The 23,410-nt window shown below is 38.7% G+C and overlaps 1 protein-coding gene across 1 annotated transcript; it reads left to right on the forward strand.

Annotated features, from left to right (window-relative positions):
• The first annotated feature begins 641 nt into the window (after nucleotides 1–641).
• On the forward strand, nucleotides 642–23,256 carry slc71a1-2 (solute carrier family 71 member 1-2). Its single transcript, XM_084732835.1, has 12 exons — nucleotides 642–882; nucleotides 5,794–5,889; nucleotides 12,397–12,459; nucleotides 14,451–14,578; nucleotides 15,117–15,231; nucleotides 15,473–15,691; nucleotides 16,343–16,456; nucleotides 18,641–18,712; nucleotides 20,172–20,284; nucleotides 21,977–22,074; nucleotides 22,306–22,463; nucleotides 22,751–23,256. Exons 1-12 carry the CDS (start codon nucleotides 799–801, stop codon nucleotides 22,961–22,963), a joined length of 1,473 nt encoding a protein of 490 aa, XP_084588961.1. The 5' UTR covers nucleotides 642–798; the 3' UTR covers nucleotides 22,964–23,256.
• The last annotated feature ends 154 nt before the right edge of the window (nucleotides 23,257–23,410 follow it).

The raw sequence follows: 23,410 nt of genomic DNA on the forward strand, positions 1-23,410 counted from the left end.
GTTGACACTTTCAACACAGCAGCTACCAGAAAAGGTAGTTTATCTACCTAATGTCAGAGATTTTAGAGTTAAAACGACAGAGGGGAAATGAAAATTGGTGGAAGAAAATAGAGACTGAAGGAGTCTCATTCCATTTGCAGCAATGGATGTGATATTTAATACCAAAAATAAAATTTTGTTTATTTAAATTGATTATGATCGTTTCTTTAGTTTATTATACAGTCGGTGGTTTTTCCTTGATTCATGAAAAAAGTTTAATTTTGGATTTTTTAGGATTACCACGCTTTAAAGAGCCTGACTTGTAAATTTCAGACATCTTGTGATATGGGATCATTTTTATTAACTCTGTGTCGATGATGATCAATTAATAGTTTTAACGGGTTTTAGGAAGTAGCTGAACATCTTGTACACTCTCTTCGTAAACACAACCAGCTACCATATAAGGGATTTCCTCTTTGTACACCGAACCCGCGGTGGGATGTTCACAAATCACTATTTGAGGATCAATGGCACCAATGTTTTTTCTAAGCCAATCAAATGCGTAGTCTGGACTTGCCGTTGTATCAGCCAACCAATCGTTGAGGGGCGTTGCATTGGGAGGGCGGGTCAATGTTTAGTTCAGGAAGACGGGTTGAAGTGAGGTGGGGATGAGAAATCATCATTTAGTTAGCTCGCTGCTAGCTGCCTGGAGCCGACTGCTGAGGTGTTATGAGCGTAGTAGCCGAAATCAGTAGATTATTTTACTTTTGATAGGTGCAACGATGACCCTCTGACACCAAGAATGGACATAAGTTAACAATGACGGGGGAGAAAAAGAAGAAAAAGCGGCTGAACCGCAGCATTCTTCTTGCAAAGAAAATTATAATAAAAGATGGAGGAAGTGTGAGTTAAATATTTATTTATCTTCGTTAACTTAGCTTGCCACTGAGCTAAACTGTCTCTCCGCCGCTGAAGTTACTTAGCAGCTTTGTTAATTTTACTGAAAACGTAGTTGTTGAAACGGCATTTGTTTATCGATGGTTTGCCCCAGCGAATAATGTTAACCGTTAGCTGGGTCCGCCTCGCTAACTGGCTAACACGGCTAGCTATGAACTATCATTAGCTAATGTTAGCGGCCTGCGTTTGCTAGTCGTTTACACGTCAGCTCAGGTAACGCTAACGTTAGCTGGCTAATGTCAACGTTAGCTTTGTTTTTCTTGTATCTTCCCATAATAATCCAGTTAACTCAGGATATGTGTTTATCTACCTTAAACCATCACTGGATGTTAACCTTACTTCACGTTTGTACAAATCTTGTTGAAATTTCGCGTGACAGTGCATCAGCAAGCGGCACAAACTGGGGCTAGGTTAACATTAGCTCACTAGCATATGTATTTAATTGTGTTTATTTTTACCCTGTTGAAGTGTGTATATATATCTAGCTTGATTTAAGCCACCTTTGGTACCAGCGTCACCTAGATAATTGTTTAAGAGAAAAAGATGACAGTGTAAGAGGTCCTCAGTCGATAATGTGGTATAGAAATGGGTGAAGTAAGACATTTCAACACTGGATTTGGAAACGTTGGTTGGAAACAAGCAAACACAACGTTTAAGTCAACACGCCAGGCAGGGCAAAAAATTAGCGCCAGCTACCAAGTAAACGGTGGTAAAATATGCAGATGGCTGGTAGATTTGCTTAACTCATCAGACAAAAAAACAACAAAACAAAAAATAGATAAAAACTGTGGTAATTTGTTGAGTGGCTGGTAAAATTTGAACACTCACCAGCCACTCGGCTTTTGGGAAAAAGGCTAATTTTGCACCCTGATCCCAGAAAAGCAAAACATTGAGTACTGTTAAAGCTAACATCGACTGTGTAACATGACATTGCGTTTAAATTATATGGTGGCTGTTCAAAATATAGTGCTACTGATTGGTCAGATATCAGTCAGGGCTTATTGTTTTTATTTCTGACACGCATATTCTTCTTTCTCTGGGTAATTGACACCTGTAGTCCACATATGATAAAACTGTCATATAATGTGCCCTCATCTGGAAGCTTCAAACTTCCTCAATAGAGTCATGTAGTCAGCTGTCATACCAGTGATTCTAGTTATTTGCAGTTATGGTGTGAGTAGAATTTACCAGGACTACTTTCTTTCTGTTATAGAATTATCCTGGAACAATCTTATTTCTACTAGAAAGAAAATTATTCCTGTATGAAGCTTTTCACAACAATGTCTGTACATTATCTTGAGTAACCAGGTCATGATTTCTTGAAAGAGACACTGGAAATGGATTTTTATTTTTTATTTTATTTTTTTATTCTTGTACTTTTAGCACTACAGGCTGAATGCCATCTAGTTCCATTATATTCAAGAAGTCAGACAATTCTATGATCAATCTCTCCAAAGCTCAGCAACTCACTCCAAAATAATCTAGGTGGATAACTAGGACTACAGGTCAGAGGTCAAAAATTTGTATTTTTGATTTTGATGTGAGCTGCCCCTTTAAGCTCTTTCATTATGAAATACACATTTATCAGATCAGTATTATCTGTATTTCTGCTTGACTTGCTCCTCTTCAGCTAGTAGTTGTCTTCCCATGCATAGCTCACAGTCTGATCCTACTGCAGTTTGCACAGCCTGAAAGGTCATCACACAAAGATCAGCCTTCCCTGATACCAACAGCCCCATCATACAAAACTAACATATCTGTCCCTCCTTCCAGGGAAAACGGTGTGAATCAATTTTCTTTTCATTGTGAATTAGAAAATGGTCGGCAGGCCTCCCGGCACCCTGTTGGGGCCAAATTTTGCCCACGTGCCGCAAGTTGAAGTGCGGCATGTTAGATGGTGTAAGTGATGATTGTCCCAAATTAGGCTGTTGGCAAAGAGTGAGTATGGTAGGATTGTTATAAATACAGTGAGGCATCAGTGCTGGTTATGTAATCAGTTGGACAGCTATGCCAAACATGCTGGATATTCATATGTAGACACACAGAGTTGTAATCATAATGACGAAAACCAGAAACTGTTGTTTTCCCTCTGTGATGGTCCTGTCATCCCTATGACAACCTTGTGTCTGTAAATATTTTAAACACGTGACATGATATGGCTCTGTTCCAATGAAGTGTTTAATTCACATGATTGGTATTGCCTTTTACTGTATTACCCCAGCTAGGTCTGACCACTCAGCCATTAAGATTTCACTTTCCACATCCAGCCCTTGATCCAGCCTTGGCATCTAATCGGCTTAGACACTCACAAGTCAATAGCAAAATGTGAACTGATTGTTATTTCAAACGATAGGAAGTTGCAACTTTCATATAATGAGACAGTTACAGATTGTTCCTCATTTTCTTAGTGAAGCAGGTGGTGTGACCATAGGCATATGCAACAAAAAGGATGGGGAGGGGGGTTTCCTCTGATTTGTTTCCTGCGACCCAGTCAGTCTGTCATCAGACCTGTTGACTGGTTTTCTGTGACGCTATCACTCTCTCCACATGGGGAAATGACAAACCACATGAGCAAGTAAACTAACAGCAAGTGTCTGTTAAGTTGGCCTTGGCCTACTTTTCACTTTCCAATTATCACACCTCACTGTGTTTCCTGCCAAAACTCAGCATCCACGCTCACGCCACCATACTCTTTCTTCACCTTACAGGCTTGTATAGATTTTACTGTTGCAGTAAAGTGACTTCTTCTCCGGGGAGTCGGTTTTATGCCAGTTAAAAGGATGTCTATTTGTGTTTTACTCACCACAGATATAGGTCTGTATTTATAGTGACCCAGTAAACTATAGAAAAGAATATACTTGTTATATTGAACAGCTTGGTACTTGGCTGAGAAATGTAAAGGAAGAAATGCTTTACTTAAATACTGAAGCATTTTGTTGATCATTTTAAATCTTTAATGAAATATTGTGCTATTCAAGAGGCAACACAATCACTGATTATGCTGTATATGAAATCAGATGAATCCTCTGCATAAACTTGTTCTCAACAAAATTAATTTATAATCAGAGTAAGGCACTATGATGCAATATGTCTAATACTGCACATGTCACACAGCAAAACCATGTTGTCTCACTCATCTTAATGTTGTAATTAGAGTAGGTGTGACTGAATTAATAGAGTCACAGGCAGTGCTCGCCTGCTTTTAAATTAGTCTTGGCGTGTCTGCAGCTTTGTTGCTTTTTGTTTTGTGATTTTTAATTTTGTTACTGTGCAGGCACCGCAAAGCTCATGTTGTAGAATAGATACAAAGCAGAAAAGCAACAAAAATAAACTGGCTCGTGACAGTGACAAAATGAAACTATTTAATTTTGGCAGCAGATAGACCAGTTTCAGATTGTGATGAGATTCTCTGGAGGTTCATCGGTGTAGAAAACAAAACTAGATTCGTTTCTTGATTGTTTGCAGGATGCATTTGATTTTATGTGGTGGCTTGTAAACTCAGCTTAAAGGCACTGTTCAGCACAAAATCAAAAATACACATTTTTTTCCCTGTCTTGAAGGGCTGTTTATCCAGCTAGATTTTGTTGGTGTGAGTTGCAGAGTTTTGGAGATATTGGCTGCAGAGATGCCTCTCCAATATAGTGTAACTAAGTAGTGCTTGCCTTGTGGTGCGCAAAGCACCAAAAAGTAGTAAAAAAGAGAGTAGCAGATTCTAAAGTAGTTTTAGTAGATTCTACAGTACAATAATGTAAGATGGAGATTATCTTGAGTAACCAGGTCCTGATTTTTGGGAAGAGACACTGGTTTTGATTTTTTTAGTGTATTTTTTTTGGTGCTTTGATCACTTCAGGCAGAGTGCTGTTCAGTCACATTATATGGGAGAGAAGGCCAACATGTCTTTGGGTGATACCTCCAAAACTCACACAGCTCACACCAAAGCTATCTAGATGAATAAATAGCACAATAGACCAGGGGAAAAGATATAGATTTTTGATTCTGGAGGTGAACTGGCCCTTTAAAGGAGTCACCATGATTCATGTAAATTCCTTAGTCCAAAATTTGCCTTAACCTGTTGATTTAAAAGTAGTCAAATTATTTGCATGGTTGTAAATCTAGTGATTGCTGTGTATGAGTATATTGTGTCCTGTGTACAGGTGGGTATTGAGGACCAGTGCTAAACTGGTACTCACTCCTGACTAGTCCAAAATATTGATAAGCTCTTGGACAAACAGTACTGTTATTGGTATTTATGTTATGTTTTGTAAACAGCTGACAGGGAAAAACATTCAAAACTGTGGGCTCACTTTGCTAAATTTAATGAAAATACAGCTAAATGCAATAACTTAGGAAACAATAAAACTTGTTTCTGCAGAGAAGTAATACTATTTCCTGAATCTTTTCACATCTTTTCATGTCAAATTCTTATGAGTAGTATCAATAAGAGTATTAATGCTGGTATCAATAAAATGCTCACAATACACAAGACCTCTGTTCCCGAGAGAATACTTTAATAGTTATGTAAAGGAAATTTGACATTTGAATTTCAAGTAAAGAAAAAAAAATACACTAATACAATTAGTGGCTTGTTTAATTCAACATTCAGCATGGAATTGGCTAAGGCAGTATTCTTCCTGTCAGACAGACAGACAGTTGAGCAAGAGAAATTACCGAATTGGGGGCTGTCCAGCAGGATCAGGTGATGCATTGCTGAGTTTTTGTATTATGCTGCCTTGAAATAGATACCAGTGTGTAAGGATTGATTTGTTAAAGTGTTGCCATTGACAGACACTTTAATGCATGCAAAACTGTGTGTTGCTTCTCAGCTGATCACCTTTCTCTTTGTATGTCTCCATTCAGCCTCAGGGAATCGGTGAGCCCAGTGTTTACCATGCTGTGGTTGTCATCTTCCTGGAGTTTTTTGCATGGGGTCTCCTTACCACCCCGATGCTCACGGTAAGCAAGGATACATGCACACACTCAAATTCACGTAAATTCGCACTGTTATGTAAACTGACATAACGGTTTGTAATGTATTCCTACGCCTACAACTCTGTTCTCTGGAAATCTAGCCAAAGAGTGGTATTTCCCATTGACTGGAACTACACAAGGCCCATCAGTGTGTCTGAATGATTGAATTCCTAATCAAATGAGCAAGGCCCTGTGTGACGCAGTTGTTTTTCCTGTGCATATGTGTTGGCAGATGTTTTGCCAAGCACTAATGGACAGAGAAATATGAAAAGGGCATCAAACTGTTGTATTGTCTAAGCACCAGTTCTTTGTTGAAAAGGCTTACCAGAGGGTCACTGGTTTGTGTTGTCAGTCCACAGCACAGATGCCTGCTAGGCAAACCCCACACATTCACCTTAGTGTACTGCAGAATATTGTGTTTTAAAGATCCCCTCCACTCAAAATTGTGTTTTTCTCATGTTTCTATTAGGGTTTGCTCAACTCAGAATTTTGTCAGTCAATTTGGATTTGGCTGTTCAACACAAAGATTCAACTCGTCATTCCTCTTTTTTTCAGTTCATTGCCACTAAATTATTGTATTAGCCTACACGAGTCACATGTTTTAGCCTTCCTCACCTTTTAATTCCTTTAGTAGTCATCTGTGATTTGAAAAATATCAGATTTTCACACAGTCAAGGAAAGTAAAAGTGTGTGTTTTATTTATGGTTTAGTCATAAAATCCCAGCACAGCACTGAGCATTTCTGCTGCCAGAGTCAATCACAGTGGACAGTAGTAAAGGAGGTTGTACCACCGTCTGGTTCAAAAGTGGTTAATCTGACTTCACTGACAGTAATAACCAGAGTGAAGTGTACTCTCTACTCCTGCAGACTTGTGGCATCCTGTGCACGTCTGAAGGGAAAACCCACTTCACGCTTCAAAGACAATGCCACGTACCTTACAGCTGTTATATGATAAAATGTTTAAATTGAATCACAACCCTAAAATTTAAAGTCAAATGGAATTGTTGATTTGGAGAATCACGACACCCCAATCATGATTATTGTCCCCAAAATGATCACAGCGTATCAGTGTTATCTCAGTTCTGTTAAAATTTACTGAAATTGTTAAAGAAAGTACTAACCTGCAAATTGAAGTAATTTCACCAGATTTTATATTGAAAACCTCTCAACGATTTGAAATGGCATTATGTCCATTATGTCCTGTGATTAGAGCTGCAACGATTGATCAAAGATTAAATAATTGCCAACTATTTTGATAGATTAATTGGATTGAGTAATTTTCAAAGAAAAAAGTCAAAAGTTTTCTGATGTCATCTTAGGCTTTTGGAGGCAATGATTAACATTTTTCACCATTTTCTGATATTTTCAAACAAAGAACTATTAATCAATTAATCGAGATAATAATTGACCAGTAAAACGACTGTGAAAATAACCATTAGTTGCAACCCTATTTGCAATGACAGTGTTCTCATTGACACAAAACAAACTGCTACTGCACCAGCGTCGGGGAGACCGTGGCTAACTTTGGTTGACGCTGCACAGTATGTACTGTGAGTTTTTCAAAGCACAGTAATCAAACATGGCTTTAATAATAATTACAAGTTGAAATGGTAATACTGAACGTCAGGGACTGTATCATGAAACCAGTAGTCGTTTCATTCCTATGAGCATTGGAGCAGCAGCTGCCCTGCCTCACTGTCCACCATCACACTCCGTGTCTCATCTTTTTTCACTTCCATCACAGTTAGTTTTGTAGTTTATGATAATTTTAAGACTTGGTTTGTTTACAGACTGACATGCTTTTGTTCCTGCATTGCTCAGTACATAATGATGCAGCTTTCAGAGATTCACAGAGAAAATGTGAGCCAACTTTTGACTGGTGATTCCAGCTGTCATTTTTTCAGTGGTGGCCCTCGTTTATGTTGCCTAAAATGTCTGACATTGACTATACTGACTTGTGTCTGTTTAAAGTATGTCACTAGGGAGGTGTTTTTAAATTTCTCTAGTAAAGGGGACATGTTTGTGCAGTTATAAGCTAACAAACAAAAGATGCTAGCTAAAATTACCATTCTGATTCATCTGCTAGTAGGGATGTCACTATTCGCTAAATCCGTGATTCGATTTGATCATCAACTTTTTACATTTTGATTTTTTTTTTTTTTTTTTTTTTTTATTAAAATTGTGACCCCGCCTCTATCTGGTAGATTCCAATTTTGCTGGACAATAGACTCCTCTCTGAGTCTGGGTCAAATATGTGCAGCTGAATCTCTTCAGTGTTTCCTCTGATGCTAATACTAGTCATTTTGATGCACAATGGCCTTTCACTGGTGCAAGGCCAGATCCAGAATTTGTCAGTGAGGGAGAAAGAGTAGATGTTCTTCCAGTCCATTTCCAGTGTTTTGTTTTTTTTTTCACTTTTCACTTGAGAAAACCATGTTAAACAAAATATGAATCATAGCAGAGTTAAAAACGTGTCTGGAGGTGAATGTTAAATATTTTCTCAACTCAAACAGCATTTTATTCATATGGTTTTTATTCCAAATTGTAACCTGTGTTTTTCAAAAATGTTGACACCAGAAAATCATCAGTCAAAAATTAAAAAGACAGATGTTGGTTTCCTGAAAACCAGATATAATTTGTAAGCAAAGTGCTAAGATGACTCATGATGAAGATGTGCTTTATTTCGTTCCAGCAGGGATTGTGTATTAATAGTTTCCTTTTTCCAAGAGTAGCATTACATTTTTCAGCCAAGCTCTGCGTGTACTGAATTTCTGTCCATTTTTTTTTAACCTGGATGGTTTCTCTACTAACGTTAATTACGTTGGGTAAAAACTGGTATCTCAAACAAATGATGAGCAAACATCTGTGAGCCACATGTAAACCAGACAGGCTTATGCAATGCATGCTTTTCAACAGTCTCTTGTTTGAAGAGGTGGTTGTATGTGTAACTGTTAAGCATTAATTACTGGGGGTTTGTTGCCCTCAAGATCCCTGGGCAGAGGCAGGATTTGCATTTTGGACTAATCAGAGGGCGCCTGAAGATGAGAGGGACTGCTTCACTGCTCCCAATGAGCGCACTGCTTCATTAGTATCCAGCAGCAACAGTCTTCACTGAGCTTTCACAGTCTGTGTGTGTGCGTGCGCATGTGTGTGTGTGTTTTGGGTAAGTGACTCCTAGAGGACGAGAGGGGTGTCTTAGCTGTGCCACGAGCTCTCCCTCTGTACCCCTAAACAATAACCAGATCCTGTTGTTTAGCCTCTGTCAAGTTTCACATGCCCTAAATTAAACCAGGGTTTCATGTTCCCGCACCAGCGTCAGTGAAACTTGCACTCTGTATTTGCAACACACCCTTACTTTATGGACTTTGTACTGAACATTTGATGGATTTTAACTACGTGAACAGCCCTTTCACCTAAATTCCCACAAAGATCCTTTTAGTTTTAAATCTGTGATACACAAAGTAAAATTAGTAAAATAAAAATAAAATTTAAAAGACTGCAGTCTCGAGTAGGGATATTTCTGGCAACTAATTTCCCCGTTGTTTAAACTGAAATTTTAATTTAGATGAGACGACTAGTCTCAAAGTAGGAAAACACTTAAAAAACAGCCAGCACAGCACAGTTAATATTAAACAGTAAGGTTAAACTTTGTCCAGTATTGTGAGTATCAAACAGCATTTAAACTGTTAATCACATTCTTCCATAACAAAAATGTATTTAATATGTTTGCCACGTTCTGTTGTACATTTTAAACAATGCACACTAACTTTCAAAACATGACATCAGCACATGAAATGCATCATCTTTTCAGACCGAGCAGGATCACAGCACCCATGTGTAATTAATTTCAGACTGTGTCATAACATTTGCTGCCACAGTGCCACTAACGTTAGCAGTGCTAGCAGCAGCAGCCTGTTCTCCTTACAGGTTAAAGTCCACATGTCTTTGCTGAATATAGTTACAAACTGCTCCAGTAAAGTGATTACGTGCCAGTTTATTCTGACACAGCCCTACATAAAACCTGATTTTTTTATTTTCTAGATCAAAATATTGACAAACTAGACCATTTTCATGAGATATCATCTGTCCTACTTTGCTGCTTACAATGTGAAGAAAGATATATAACAGAACAGTTTCCCAGCAAAACAGCTAATCATCTAAACACCATCAAACGGATGTCACTGAAAGTCAAATGCTGTAATATGATGTAATAGAGATTTGACAAAGAGATTAGATTACTTGGCTCCCTGACATTGCACAGCTCTTACTGGTAGGTTCTTATAAATCAGGTTTGAAGGAGGCTGTAAAGTTCTCTGGTCCTGATGGCTACACTCTGACTGACAGTCCCGTTTACAAAAAGAATAAATGTACACCCTCAACAGAGCAGAGGGAAGTGAACCATTTGTAACCAGTAAAAATGTCTCATTATCCAGTCTTGCAATGCCCATGAATGTCACCTGTAACCATGACAACACTGAGTAACTTATAGACCAAAACTGGTGAACCAAAACTATTTAGGGTCACTTAAGTGTTCAGGTAATAGTGTGTAAGTTTGTCTGTCGGGGTGTAAATAGAACAACACAAACTTTAAAGTCTCTCCCTGCTGATGAATTTCTGTCTCTTAATGTGTTGGTGTGCTGAGTGTGGACGATTGGGTTGTCACAGAACACAAAACATGTTTGGGACAGCTCCTGTGGAAAGATAGTGACTGGGCTGTACATGTGTTTTAAATCCAAATTCACATTTGACAGTAGACACCTAAAAAGGTTGTCTGTTGCTTTTATGACCAAAGTTGAATGTAAATGTAACAGGATGTAACAATTGAGGAATGACAACCATGTTTATTTACAGAGGGATCCTAGCATTTAACTTCAGCGCCAGACGGTTTACAGGTGTTTGAGTGTACTAGAGACCAGTACACTAAAAAGCTTTTAATCACAGTCTACAATCGCCAAATTGTTCTTTAAATGCCGCTTAAATGCGCGCTACTTTATGCTGTGCAATACAAGCCTGACACATTAATGTACAAAACATGACAACTCAATAAGTGCTTCGCCTTTTCAGACGGAAGAGGGTCACAGTGTCTGCAGGTAAAGGACCCAGAGCTAACGTTAGCTGCCAGCCTGACACACAGTGTGGCTAACGTTAGCAGTGCTAGTAGTAATAGTAGCAGCAGCAGCAGCAGCTCCGCTTGCAGGTTTATGTCTGTGTATGTGCTTAATGTGGGCACATTTCTCCAGTCGAGTGAATATATATCAGCTTATTCTGTCACAGTCTACATTCATCTGTCCAACTTTGCTGATATACACATTCGGGGTTGCCAGGGCGAGCGAGGCACACGCACTAGGCGAGAGGGGCTGCCATCTGACCGTGCTGCAGCCCTGGCTAGTGGCTGCATAAAATCTTAGAGGCAACAGATAACTGGCATCGTGCATGAATTAAATATTGATAAATATTTTAAACAACTGGTATTTCTGGTGCCGACTAGCGTGGGTGTGGACGTTTAATTGTATAGTCAACTAATCACGCACATCCCTAGTCAAAATCCAAAGATATCTTACTTTTGGATTTCAGTCTTTTGGCTGTGTGATGGTAACTGTTTACTGAATAAATTAAGAATCTATTACAGGTTTAAAAGCTTTTATTTAATGAAAATGAAAGAGGAGAGATAGATGACTGTATTTAATAGTACACACCATCACAATTTCCATAGTTTTTGTCACTGAAAATAAAAAGCATGAGGCAAAATTGATCATTCATACTAATCATATTGTAATTTAAGTCAAAACATTCAATCTGACTTTTTTTATACCATATCATGCAGCCCTACTTCTAATACAAAAAAATTGTCCTATGGAGTCTGCACTCATATGCAGGTCTCTTTTTTTTGTGATTAGCATGTCTGTAATGTAACAGTGCCAAGGCAGCTGTTTTGTCATGACAGCCAGGAACACTGTGGTATTTTAACTTTTAGTGTTTTTTTATACTGTGTCATGTTTAAATTTTATACATAACACTCAGTTTTTATGTGCTGTTTGTAGTTTGTTTTCTACATGTTTGTTGGTTTGTTTTGTGTTTTCTTTGTGAATATATGAAAGTGTTATGTATAGATTGTTATGACAGAATAAAACCAAACTAAACCACTTTAATGATTCTCAACATTTGGGTCATAGAGACATGGAAGGTATCAGAAAACATAGATCAAATATTTGTTTTATGTAAATGTGTACAATGTACAATATTAGGTTTTTTTTGTTATAAGGTATAAGAACCAATTTTATGCCATAGGCCTCAATGGTTAATTTTAATCCTCTATCATCATTTGGTTCATTTGGTAGATTTCAGTCCAATATCATCACACTTGCTTTGCTCTTGCACTGTAGTTTCGCTCTGAAAAGTATATATACATCACTGCAGTTTGTTGTTTGAAATGTGTAACAAACTATGTGGATTAAGGGGCTTCATGTGATGTTATCCATGTTTGTTCTTCAGGTATTACGGCAGACATTCCCCCAACACACATTCCTGATGAATGGGCTTATCCATGGTGTCAAGGTAAGACATCAGTACACACAAACAGAATAACTAGGTTCAATAGTCTGTCTCTCATGACTGCGAGTTGACAAAACACAGCCCTGCTCGCATGTTAGCAAGAAAATCTGGAATTACTGACAGTTACTTCTGGAATTTTCTGACAGTTTGTTAGTCACAGATCCTCAGAGTAAGACATGCCAGCAGCCATGTGCTTTTTGTTTTATAAGTGCTAAAGCTGCTGTTTGGTAACATTCTTCTTCAGCAACGCGAGTTTGTCTTGGTTTTGGAAGATTTGCTGAGCGTGTGCGCTCTTGTTCAGCGGCACCCGGCTTGACACTAATTCAGTGACATGTTAACACCTGCAAGCTGGTCAGTAACCACAGCAGGTTCCCCAGCTGGCCACAGAATAGCTTTTTGAAGCACGCTCAAGGGTGAAGTGCCTCAACTGTCTTTATGCAGGGAAATGAAGATGGGTCTAAAGATAGTTACAAAGTACAGATTTCTTTTTTCTTGTCATTATGGCTTTGTTCAGACTGCCAAATTGCACCCAGATTGATTTTATAAAGTCCAGCCAGCAAAAAACACATGAAATGCATTTTTAAAAAATCAGATCCAAGCCACATTTAGTGATGGTCTGAAATACAATTCCAATCAGATATATTATTGATGAGTCTCAGTCCAGCCACTCGAATCATATTTTAAAAGTTAATTTTAAAAGTGTGTTATTGTGTTTCTTGCAATGTGGCATAAAACATCAAGTCTAGAGTTATGGAAGTTAATCAGAGATACTAGCCATCACTGAGTTGGTCTGGTGTGACGAAGGAGTCCTGATCTGCAACTTCACTGTGCAATTGCATGGAGGGTCAGATGATCCAGCCCTGGCAGTAAAAGAATAGTGATATGTATGTATACATGTTTTTAAAATTTAGCCACTCTATTACTCATGTGCCTTAATAAGCAAAGTGGTTAAATTCAAAATCAAATGGTTAAATTCGACCTTTTTTCTCCTGGTCTTTCTGAAAAATAATTAATTTCTCAAGCTGCGTCAGCAGTGTAGATAATAATTAACACCTACATTATTACTACAGCAATGCATATATATGTTGGTGATGTCTGGACAAACAATTCTGAACTTGGAAATAACGGTGTGGACAGCCTGTCTTATATAGATCTGATTTGATAAACAAATCTGATTTGCCTGCAGTCTGAACAAAGCCTGTGGCTGTTGTCATGTTGGCCGAGAGTATTGTTAAACACTGATCAAGAAATAATTCAATCTGCAAATAAAAGAGGATGTTCTGAAACTTAACTGAGATGACAGATCTATTACTGGCCACCACAAATCACATATTTCAGTCTGTTGTCTGTATGTCACTGTAATGGATTGATTTGGTTTGTTTGTTTTGTCAGGACAAAAAGAAACAACTGTGTTTTTCGTGACAAAAATAAATGATTTCAGATATTTTAGCAAGACAAGGCCATTTGAAAGATCATCGCTGTTATCTGGCTTTTCACCATGTCCTCCACTTTAAACCAGACCTCACACTAGCAAGGCTTAGGTTCTTCATCACTGTCTTGTTTTCTCTGGCTTCATGTATTAATTTAGAGAATGAAAATCTTTTTTCCATGCCAGCTACAAGAGCTTGGTGATATGTGACTTTGAGCCAATAAACAGAACTTTAAATTTCCCAAACAATAAAAGAAAAAACTTGAAGGATATTGGTTCCCTTTGTGACAGAATGACTTTAGAGGATAAAGTAAAGCTAAAATGTGCCTGGTGTTAATTTTCCACTTGAGTCAGCCAGAAGGGCAGTTTTCTGCATATATTATAGTTACATTTTGGACATTGCCCTCTACCAAACCTGCAAGTTTAAAACCTGGCTGTGTTGACAGTGTGTGCATATATTTGAATTACAATCCCTATGAATCTCTGGTGGTAGCTTCACTTAAGTTGTGCATTTAACACACTTTTCTGATGCACCCACCACTCATTCTGTCCCTGTCCTTTCCAGGGCCTATTATCATTTCTCAGTGCTCCCTTGATTGGAGCGTTGTCAGACGTATGGGGACGCAAGTCCTTCTTGCTGCTTACAGTCTTCTTCACGTGTGCACCCATTCCACTGATGAAGATCAGCCCATGGTGAGTACTCAACATGGACAACTCTTTACAGTTATTCAGTCTTGTTTTTTAGTCAAAAGGTTGAAAAATTATACAATAGGCCCATTCAACTGCTGGCCTGTAGGCAGAATCCAACCCTTGATTATTTATAAATATGAAAAAAAAAAAAAAAAAAGTTAAGCATTTTGTTTTTACTGTTTCAGTTTCTGTTTCAAAAATGTTTATTGTAAAATGTCGTGCCTCCATCACATATATTTGTCAAGTGTTTAATAACCACATTTAAGGAATCATTGCAAAAAAAAATTATTTTTATTTATGTAGAATATAACTAAAGTAAAAAATGTGCATTGTTTTACACATTTCAGTTCCTAACTTGACAGGTCAGACATGTGAACACCGAGCCCATGGCACTTAACTAATTTCAAAGTAACTGAATTGGCCTGCTGTACATATTAACATTATAGACTTCACAAAGATAGGATTGAAAATGTAAAAAACATTTAGTTTTAGCCATTTTAGTATGTATGTGCTGACAAGTCAAACTCTTTCCTTCTTTCAGGTGGTACTTTGCAGTCATCTCCATGTCTGGTGTTTTTGCAGTCACCTTCTCTGTGATCTTTGCCTATGTGGCAGATATCACACAGGAGCATGAGAGGAGCACAGCATATGGTTTGGTAAGGAGATAGTTGACCCAACAGAGTCCTGTTAAATTGTGTGTCTTTAAACACCTCCTGAATTCTTACGTAATCCAAGGGAGGCATTTATCATGGAAGAATCATGCCTGTATTTTGTAAACAATTTTTTAAAACCAACAGTTCTCAACCAAGGAGTCAAACAGTTAAAAAAAATGCATGAAAGGACAGATCAATCACTTCCTGTTTTGCTCACCTCAGCTCTTTGTCTCCCTCGCTCCAGGTATCAGCTACATTTGCCGCCAGCCTGGTTACCAGCCCGGCCATTGGAGCCTACCTGTCTGTGGCCTACGGCGACACCTTGGTGGTGATCCTGGCCACAGCCATTGCTCTGCTCGACATCTGCTTCATCCTGGTGGCTGTACCGGAGTCTCTGCCAGAGAAGATGAGGCCAGCGTCATGGGGAGCACCCATCTCCTGGGAGCAGGCAGACCCCTTCGCTGTGAGTAATAACATGATGCTCTTTGTTGATCATTTTCTTTTTTTTTTTTTTTTTTCAACCCGGTTGATTGCAGTGTGTTCTAACAGCTATTAAGTGTTTTATTGGAATAAAGACAAGTTTGCCTAAATAATCATTTTAGGTTAAGCTGATGGGTGTAAGTGTAATTCTAACTTGATTTCTTAAATTTTTGGCAGAAAATGACTGTTTTTCCCTTCACCTCTTCCACTGGATGCATGTTAAAAAGGAATCTTTAAATGGTGAACAAGAGGAATGATAACAGCATGCAAAACCTGTTTCAGTGTACATAAGGGATGAATATTGTTTGAAGACGGACTTGTAAAAATGTCAGCCTATCCCTTTAATGCAGAGTTCATTGCAGTACTACCCATGGTATTCAGAGGCACTTATTGTATATTAACATAAATATATATGTGTATATTAAAGGTCTGCTTTTCATCTATAACTTCAGCAGCTTGACAGTTAAAATATTCATGAAAATGGCAGGACACTGGCCAGCAGATGTGTCTTTTATTAAAAGACACATCTCAGAAAATTGACACTGGTTAAATCAGCATGATATAGACATTCTTATGTTTGGAATTATTTAGCTGTGCAACAAGTTAAATTTTTTCTTGCTGTTCTCTTGACCAGTCTCTGCGTAAGGTGGGCCAGGACTCCACAGTGCTCCTCATCTGTATCACAGTGTTTCTCTCCTACCTCCCTGAGGCCGGCCAGTACTCCAGTTTCTTCCTCTATCTCAAACAGGTAACACATAATTGATTACACATAAAGGCCACAAAATGACTGGATGATACACACAAACATTGTCCAGATACATTATGTACACTTACTACAGCATGTTGTTGAACCAACAGCTCCTTTGTCTGGGTATTAGACAGATGTTTAAGTGTAAAGTGGATGAAAAAAGTCTTGCTTCTCAGAATCTAAGACTTTTTTTAGGTGAAGTTATGGTTTGTTAAAGAAATATTTTGGATTATCTAAACTGGGCTTGCACAAGGTGCTTGTCAATAGTCAGTGTATTGGCTACAGTAGAAGACAGTCGGCATGCCCCCAGTTTGGAGAAGCATACAGGAGTACTGATGTAGGAAGCAAATCAGTGAACTGCTGTGAATGGGGTCAGCAGCAAGATGTATTTTAGCTGCTCTAAATGAAATGGGCCACCAAAAAAAATAAATATCAGGTTAAGTGTAGGCTACATTAAAGGGAGTTCACTCAGAGTGAAAATTCAGTCATTATCTACTTACTCATCTACTTGGATTACACCAGATGAGCAGTATGGAGACATTTTATTGTAACACTTTTTTTTCCTGTTTGAAAACTGGTCACCATTTGCTTCCATTGTTTTGGGGCGTCTGCAATGCTGTTTCCCTGTAAAACTCCAGCAGTGTTTTATGGAATTAAAAACGAAACTCCACCTTCAGTCAGCATGAGGATGAGTAGACAATGACTGAATTTTTCATCTGAGGATGAACTATGCCTTTAAGAATATTTTCACTGCGTTACCTTTCCATCAGACAGCCTTTTCTGCTGGGAAACTAGTGTTACATAAGACAAATATTGCTCTCCTCAAAGCAAACAAAACCTTAAGCAAAAAACATAATTTTATGTTGTAGAACACAGGAGTTGCTAGTCTGGCTAGGCTAGGCTGCCTCTGTCTATTAGTTTTTCTTTTTTTTTACATATTGTGTGACTTTGGTGAATCTAAACTAACCTTTTAAAATACTTAAGTCTCACAATAGCACAAAAAAAAAAACTTAAGATCAGTGCAGCAGGAGACCAGCAACTCAGGTAAAATTACTGTTTACACCATTGGTGTTTGGAGGTTTCCTGTCAGAAAAGACTGCCAGACAGCAAGATAAAGCCCTGACGCTCTTCTGACGCGTGCACTTTAAACAGACTTTTTTTTATGTGGATCTTTATTTAAGCGGCAAAAAATATCTTTTGTGCTGATACTCCTCTCTACTTCACCAAACTGGAGGCCTGTCTATTGCCATCTACTATAACTAAAGACAAGTTCTTCATACAAGCCATCTTCAAATAATCCTAACTCTCCCTTTAAGAAGGACAATTTGGTGTTAATATGGGCATTTTTTTATGTGACAGTGTCATACTTAAGCTAATTTGTGTTGCTAATAATAGGCCAAAGTTGCTAGTGGAAAGCTCAGGGAATTATCTCAGTACCACTGGGTAAATTTGCCCAACACACACTTTCGCCTACATTGCTTTAAGATGGGATCAGCAGGTTTGCTGAGCGGCCTGTTTCAGTGTGTCTCAGCAGAATGCTAATGCAGGAAAACTAATGTATTTTAAAACACAAGTAGACAGAAAAGGACAGCTCCAGTCGTTAATGAAATGGTACAGTAGCAGCTGGAAGCAGCTGGCAGCTTCATGAAGAACTGACAGGGTGTGAGCTCCTTATCCAAACTGCTTGAAAATAAAGACAGTTGAGTTTTATGTAAACAGTGTCGGATAAACCAGTCAGGCAAGTCTGTCACACACACACACACACACACACACACACACACACACACACAGTCTCATACCTCCCTGCGACCATCTCGAAAAACCAAAGTAGGTCTGCAGCAATGGGGCTAACATTACTCTACACACCCTTCTGTTTCCTTTATGCAGAAGTTACTATATCATATATCAGTCCACATTCATTGTCATAAATTATACACACCTGGAACCAGCTGCCCTACTCCTGATGCTGCATTTGACCCAAATACACCAGAGGGAACAAGAGGAGTTAAAAGAACAGTACTCTCAGGAGTAAACAGCATGTTTTCACAAGGGCTACAAACAACTCCCTTCTTCCTTTGTGTTGGGTAAAAAATGGGTGAAGTGTTTGAGATATGTGCTCTTGTATCTGACTGCCTGTCTTGTCATGTTCTAACCCGTGTTATTTGAATGCTCTCTCACCCTCAGGTCATAGGCTTCTCATCAGAGACAGTTGCTGCCTTTATCGCTGTTGTGGGGATCCTCTCAATACTAGCTCAGGTACTGAAAAAATACACTTTTGCAGCAGAATCACGAGTAATATTGAACCTTCTTCCTTAATTTTTGGAGGTTTAGTATTAATATGCTTATATGCTCTATAAAATGACCAAAAAAAGTTGATTTCTCTGAGCCCAAGGTTAAAACGTAAAGTCAGTGCATCAGAGCACTTGACCATCTGTACAGGAAACCACACCTCCTGCCTTTAAGATGCACTCTTTGTGTATGCAAAAAACTTGAACAAGAAAAAAAGGTGTGTAAAGAGGAGACAAAAATAATAACAGGGTCTTCACATGACTTATTTTGTCCAAAACAACCAAAAAACAGTTAATTAGTTTATTATCAGAAAAGACTAAGAAAAGTAGCAGCTCTTATTATTTTAGAGGCTGGAACTAGTGAAAAAATGAAATTAATTTTAAATAATGTTGCAGATACATTTTCTGTCCATCGATTAACCAACTAATATATTTCAGCTATCTATCACAGGCTCTAGACTTGTGAGATATGAGATTATAATTTGCAAAGTGACTTAATGCGTCCTTTACTTTTGTTCATTTTGTTAACAAAAACTATGACAAAATATGCTCATCATACTTTTCATCATACCTTGTTTCCATGACTAAGACAGGACAATGATGAGACAGTACTGACATCATTAAAACACTAACTGTGGCTATATATCAACTGTCAACTTCACCAAAACATGAGACGAAATATTGACTTGTTTTCTTCCCGGTGTAGTGGTTTGTGTCTGTGTCTGCACAAGTGCGTTTATTGTATCAGAACTACACCAGCAGCACCCAATGAGCACAATCAGGATTCAGAGTAACTTACATCAACTGGTTTTCTGTGAATTACAGAAAGCCAGGCAAAGTTAACAAAGACAACAAAAGCTCTGTAGATAAAAAAAATGAGGTGATATTTTGGCCTGTTTTCATCACAACGAGGCTGAGGGGGAAACAAAAAAATTTGTGTATTTCTTTATCAGAATGGACGTGATGTCATCATGTAAAGGCTGGTAAGAATCGCACAAACAAAAGCACAAACACAAAAGAAGAGACACATTAAGGCTCATCACAAAGAAATTTAGGTAGGTCAATGAAAAGTTAGGCTTTTTTGTGTGTAAGGCGGGGGGGGGGGGCTTAAAGTTAATGGTTTTGGCTATATTAAATTGACATGAACATTGGGATGTTCAGCATAATCTGATGACCAAAAAGATGGAAAAAGCCAACAGTTTTCATTGACTAAAACTAAAATAGTTAAGGATTTCTTTGACTAAGATAAAACTAAAATGCCCAGACTTGTAGTCAACTAAAGCTAAACTAAATAACAGCATGAGGTTGACTAAATATGATTTTAAAAACCTAACTAACATTTGATACTGTATGAAAACTAAATAAAAAAAAGAAGAAGCTGGAAAAAATTAGAACTCTTATTTGACCAATGTGCTGTGTTTTTGCAGACGGTGGTTTTGGGGATCCTGATGCGTTCTATAGGGAACAAGAACACAATCCTTCTTGGCCTCGGATTCCAGATCCTCCAGCTGGCGTGGTACGGCTTTGGCTCTCAGCCCTGGTCAGTAACCTCCACACCTTGTTTCTAACACACACACACAATCTTACCATTACATTCATTCAAAAGGCCAGAGACCACACAGACGAAGAACAAGAGATTTATTAAGAAGTATTCAGTTCACTTATCGAGTCTTGAAAGAAGAGTTTGGACCATCCATGCTTCGATCTGCATCACTTGTTATTCATGTATCCATGGAGCTCAATGGCCAAGCTTCTCAACAGATAGTTGTAATACAGTGAAATGTAATCACTCAGTGGTTATAATTCAGGCAAGGAAAGAAGATGACTAAGCATTTCCTGCAGCACAGTGCAAAACCACAGTCATAGTCATAAATCCTCTGAATCTGTTAATGGTGGTTCAATCAACCCCAGTAAAACAGCAAAAGTCTAACTTGCATGATAGAATATTTCTGTTTTTCCCTTTTCATTTAACCTTTCAAGTCCAATAAAACACGTAATACTGTTTGTGGAGGTCAAGGCTCCTGAAATTGCACTTGCGGTATATTTTGATTTGTTTTATTACTCAGATAAAATTCCAGGGATCTGAAGCAGTCAGGGAACAACCAGAATCTATAAAATCTAAATGATTCCCAACACTGTGTTTCAGGTCCAATGCCTTTCTTAACACTGCACACATACAGGCTTAATTGTCATGTGTTTTTTTACTTTAGATAAGATTAGTATATGAGTTTATTTGTAAGGGACAAGTACAGAATTCCATTGAGTTGCATAAGCAGTGTCCAATGTACTGTACGTGTGTGGAATTCCTTGTTTTTGTCCACCGTTGTTGTAGGCTGAGGGACCACCAGGGGGCAGCATAGCCTTTCTCATTAGCACTTATACCAGCTAGGTGGTGAGACTGTAATCTGGTGACTGGGACTCTTTAAAGGAAACAAAATAGTGTTATACTTTGAAAGATTAAATTGATTTCTTGTGAGCAGTTACCAACATCTGAACAGATACTTTATTGTCTTGAAAATTGGAGTTTGAGATTCAGGTCCTTTCAAAGCATGATTTTTAAAAGCAAATGCAGTTGTACAACACATGTTTTTGCATGTGTGTTTGTCACTTGAAACCTGTAAATACAAAGAAAGGTGCAATGACCACCCACATACACAAGTATGAGTCTAACTACTTGAGGTGAGATCATAACAAACTTTACCCGTTTCTCTTGTTGTTTTGGCCTGGAGGAGAAAGGCGGAGGAACAATATTATCTATTGATTCTGAAAGAAAAACATTCACAACATGTCTCCTTGTTGCTCCTCTCTGCTTTGGTCAATACCCAGAAAATTAAATTAAATAAAGGTCAGGTTGGCCTCATTATATATTAAGGAGTCCTTTCCATGATTAAGAAAAATAAACGGTATCCATTACATCTGATGTCTCTACCTTTGGGATTACTAGGAAATTACCAGAACTCTAAAGCAATCATCAACAGGTCATCATTGTCATGGTTTTAGTTTGTCATCAGTGGGTTAGGAAGAACATCTATGACGAAAAGCTTTGACATTTTGGACATGTAAGTCTCAGGCACTGCTTGTTTTGTAGATGCAGTTTGGTTACAGATGCCTATAAGGTTTTAATCATACTACAACCTTTAACTCGCCTCTAAGGACATGCATAGATCCAATTTTTGAAAGGTTAAATAGAATTGTGTTTGTATCCTTAACATCCATGTGTTGTTGGTTATAGGATGATGTGGGCTGCTGGAGCTGTTGCAGCCATGTCCAGCATCACTTTCCCCGCCATCAGCGCCATTGTGTCCCGTAATGCAGACCCCGACCAACAAGGTAAATTTCTCAACTGTGAACATCTATCACCTCTGGTCTATTTGTTAACAGGGTCCTTACAGGTGTTGGAAATAATTTAAAACAGTTGAATTTTAATGTAGTATTTTCAAGGCTTGAAAACTTAGAGAAATGACAGTAATTCTCATTTTCACTGACCACTGAAATGTAGCATCAATCAGAATTCTTCCTCATGGTTTTGTTTGTATAATATTTTTATCTGTTTCCCTACAGGTGTCGTCCAGGGGATGATTACTGGGATTCGGGGCCTCTGTAACGGCTTGGGCCCTGCTCTCTATGGTTTCGTCTTCTACTTGTTCCACGTGGAGCTGACCGACACGGATGGCAACGACAAAGGTGCCAAATCCAACATGGCCAACCCCACTGATGAGGTGAGCCTGAACGATCGATTGCTTTTTAAGTTACATGATACAAATAATCTATAGCCTTTACTGTTTCCAGCCACTTGTTTAACTCTGGAGGTTCTGATTTTTTCCAACTTCTTGTTATTTAAGTCCTGTAATTCATTAGATTGAAAAAAGACACAAGTCCTCCTTTTGTAGGCTTTTGGGACAAATTACCAGAAGTATATTGTTTTTTTCATGTTAAGCGAACATGTGTATTTAGCATTATTTTCCCTACATCCCCTCCTACATTTTCTTTTTCTGTCATGTTTCAGAGTGCCATCATCCCAGGTCCTCCCTTCCTGTTCGGAGCATGCTCAGTGCTGCTGTCCCTGCTGGTGGCCCTGTTTATCCCAGAGCACACGGGGCCCGGCATGAGGCCTGGCGCCTACAAGAAGCACAGCAACGGGGCACAGAGTCACTCCCACAGCCCTCAAGGCAGCGGGGCCGAGGGCAAGGAGCCACTGCTGGAGGACAGCAGTGTATAACCTCAGCTAAAGGGGGGCAGACACCCTCGCTCCAACCTGACAAACCCCCCCGCACACTTGGACTGATACACACATTTGACCACATGGACACACTCTCACCTCAGGCACACATCAGACTCAATTGCCAGGAAGAGGTGTGTGTGTCCACAGCACAAGAGTGGGCACTCCTTCCTTAGCAGCCCTTTTCTTTTGTAAAGCAGGGTCTTGTGAGGACTCTCTGAAGAAGGCCCTGTATGAAGAGAGTGTGTTGAGTATTTTCGGGCTGCAGTGGAAAGGTGTGTGTCTGAGCTGGACTCTAATTCTTGGTTTCTATAAAGCAGTAACAGAGTGGAGTATACAACAGCTTGCCCCCCCCCAAAAACAGAACAGAAGTGATTTGGTTTAAGAGTGCGAGTGGCGTTTATCTCAAATGTTACTAAATCCCTGTGTGACTCTTCATATTCCTCT

Source organism: Lutjanus erythropterus, chromosome 12 (assembly GCF_056507025.1).
Source record: "Lutjanus erythropterus isolate fLutEry1 chromosome 12, fLutEry1.hap2, whole genome shotgun sequence".
Classification (NCBI taxonomy): Eukaryota; Metazoa; Chordata; class Actinopteri; order Lutjaniformes; family Lutjanidae; genus Lutjanus; species Lutjanus erythropterus.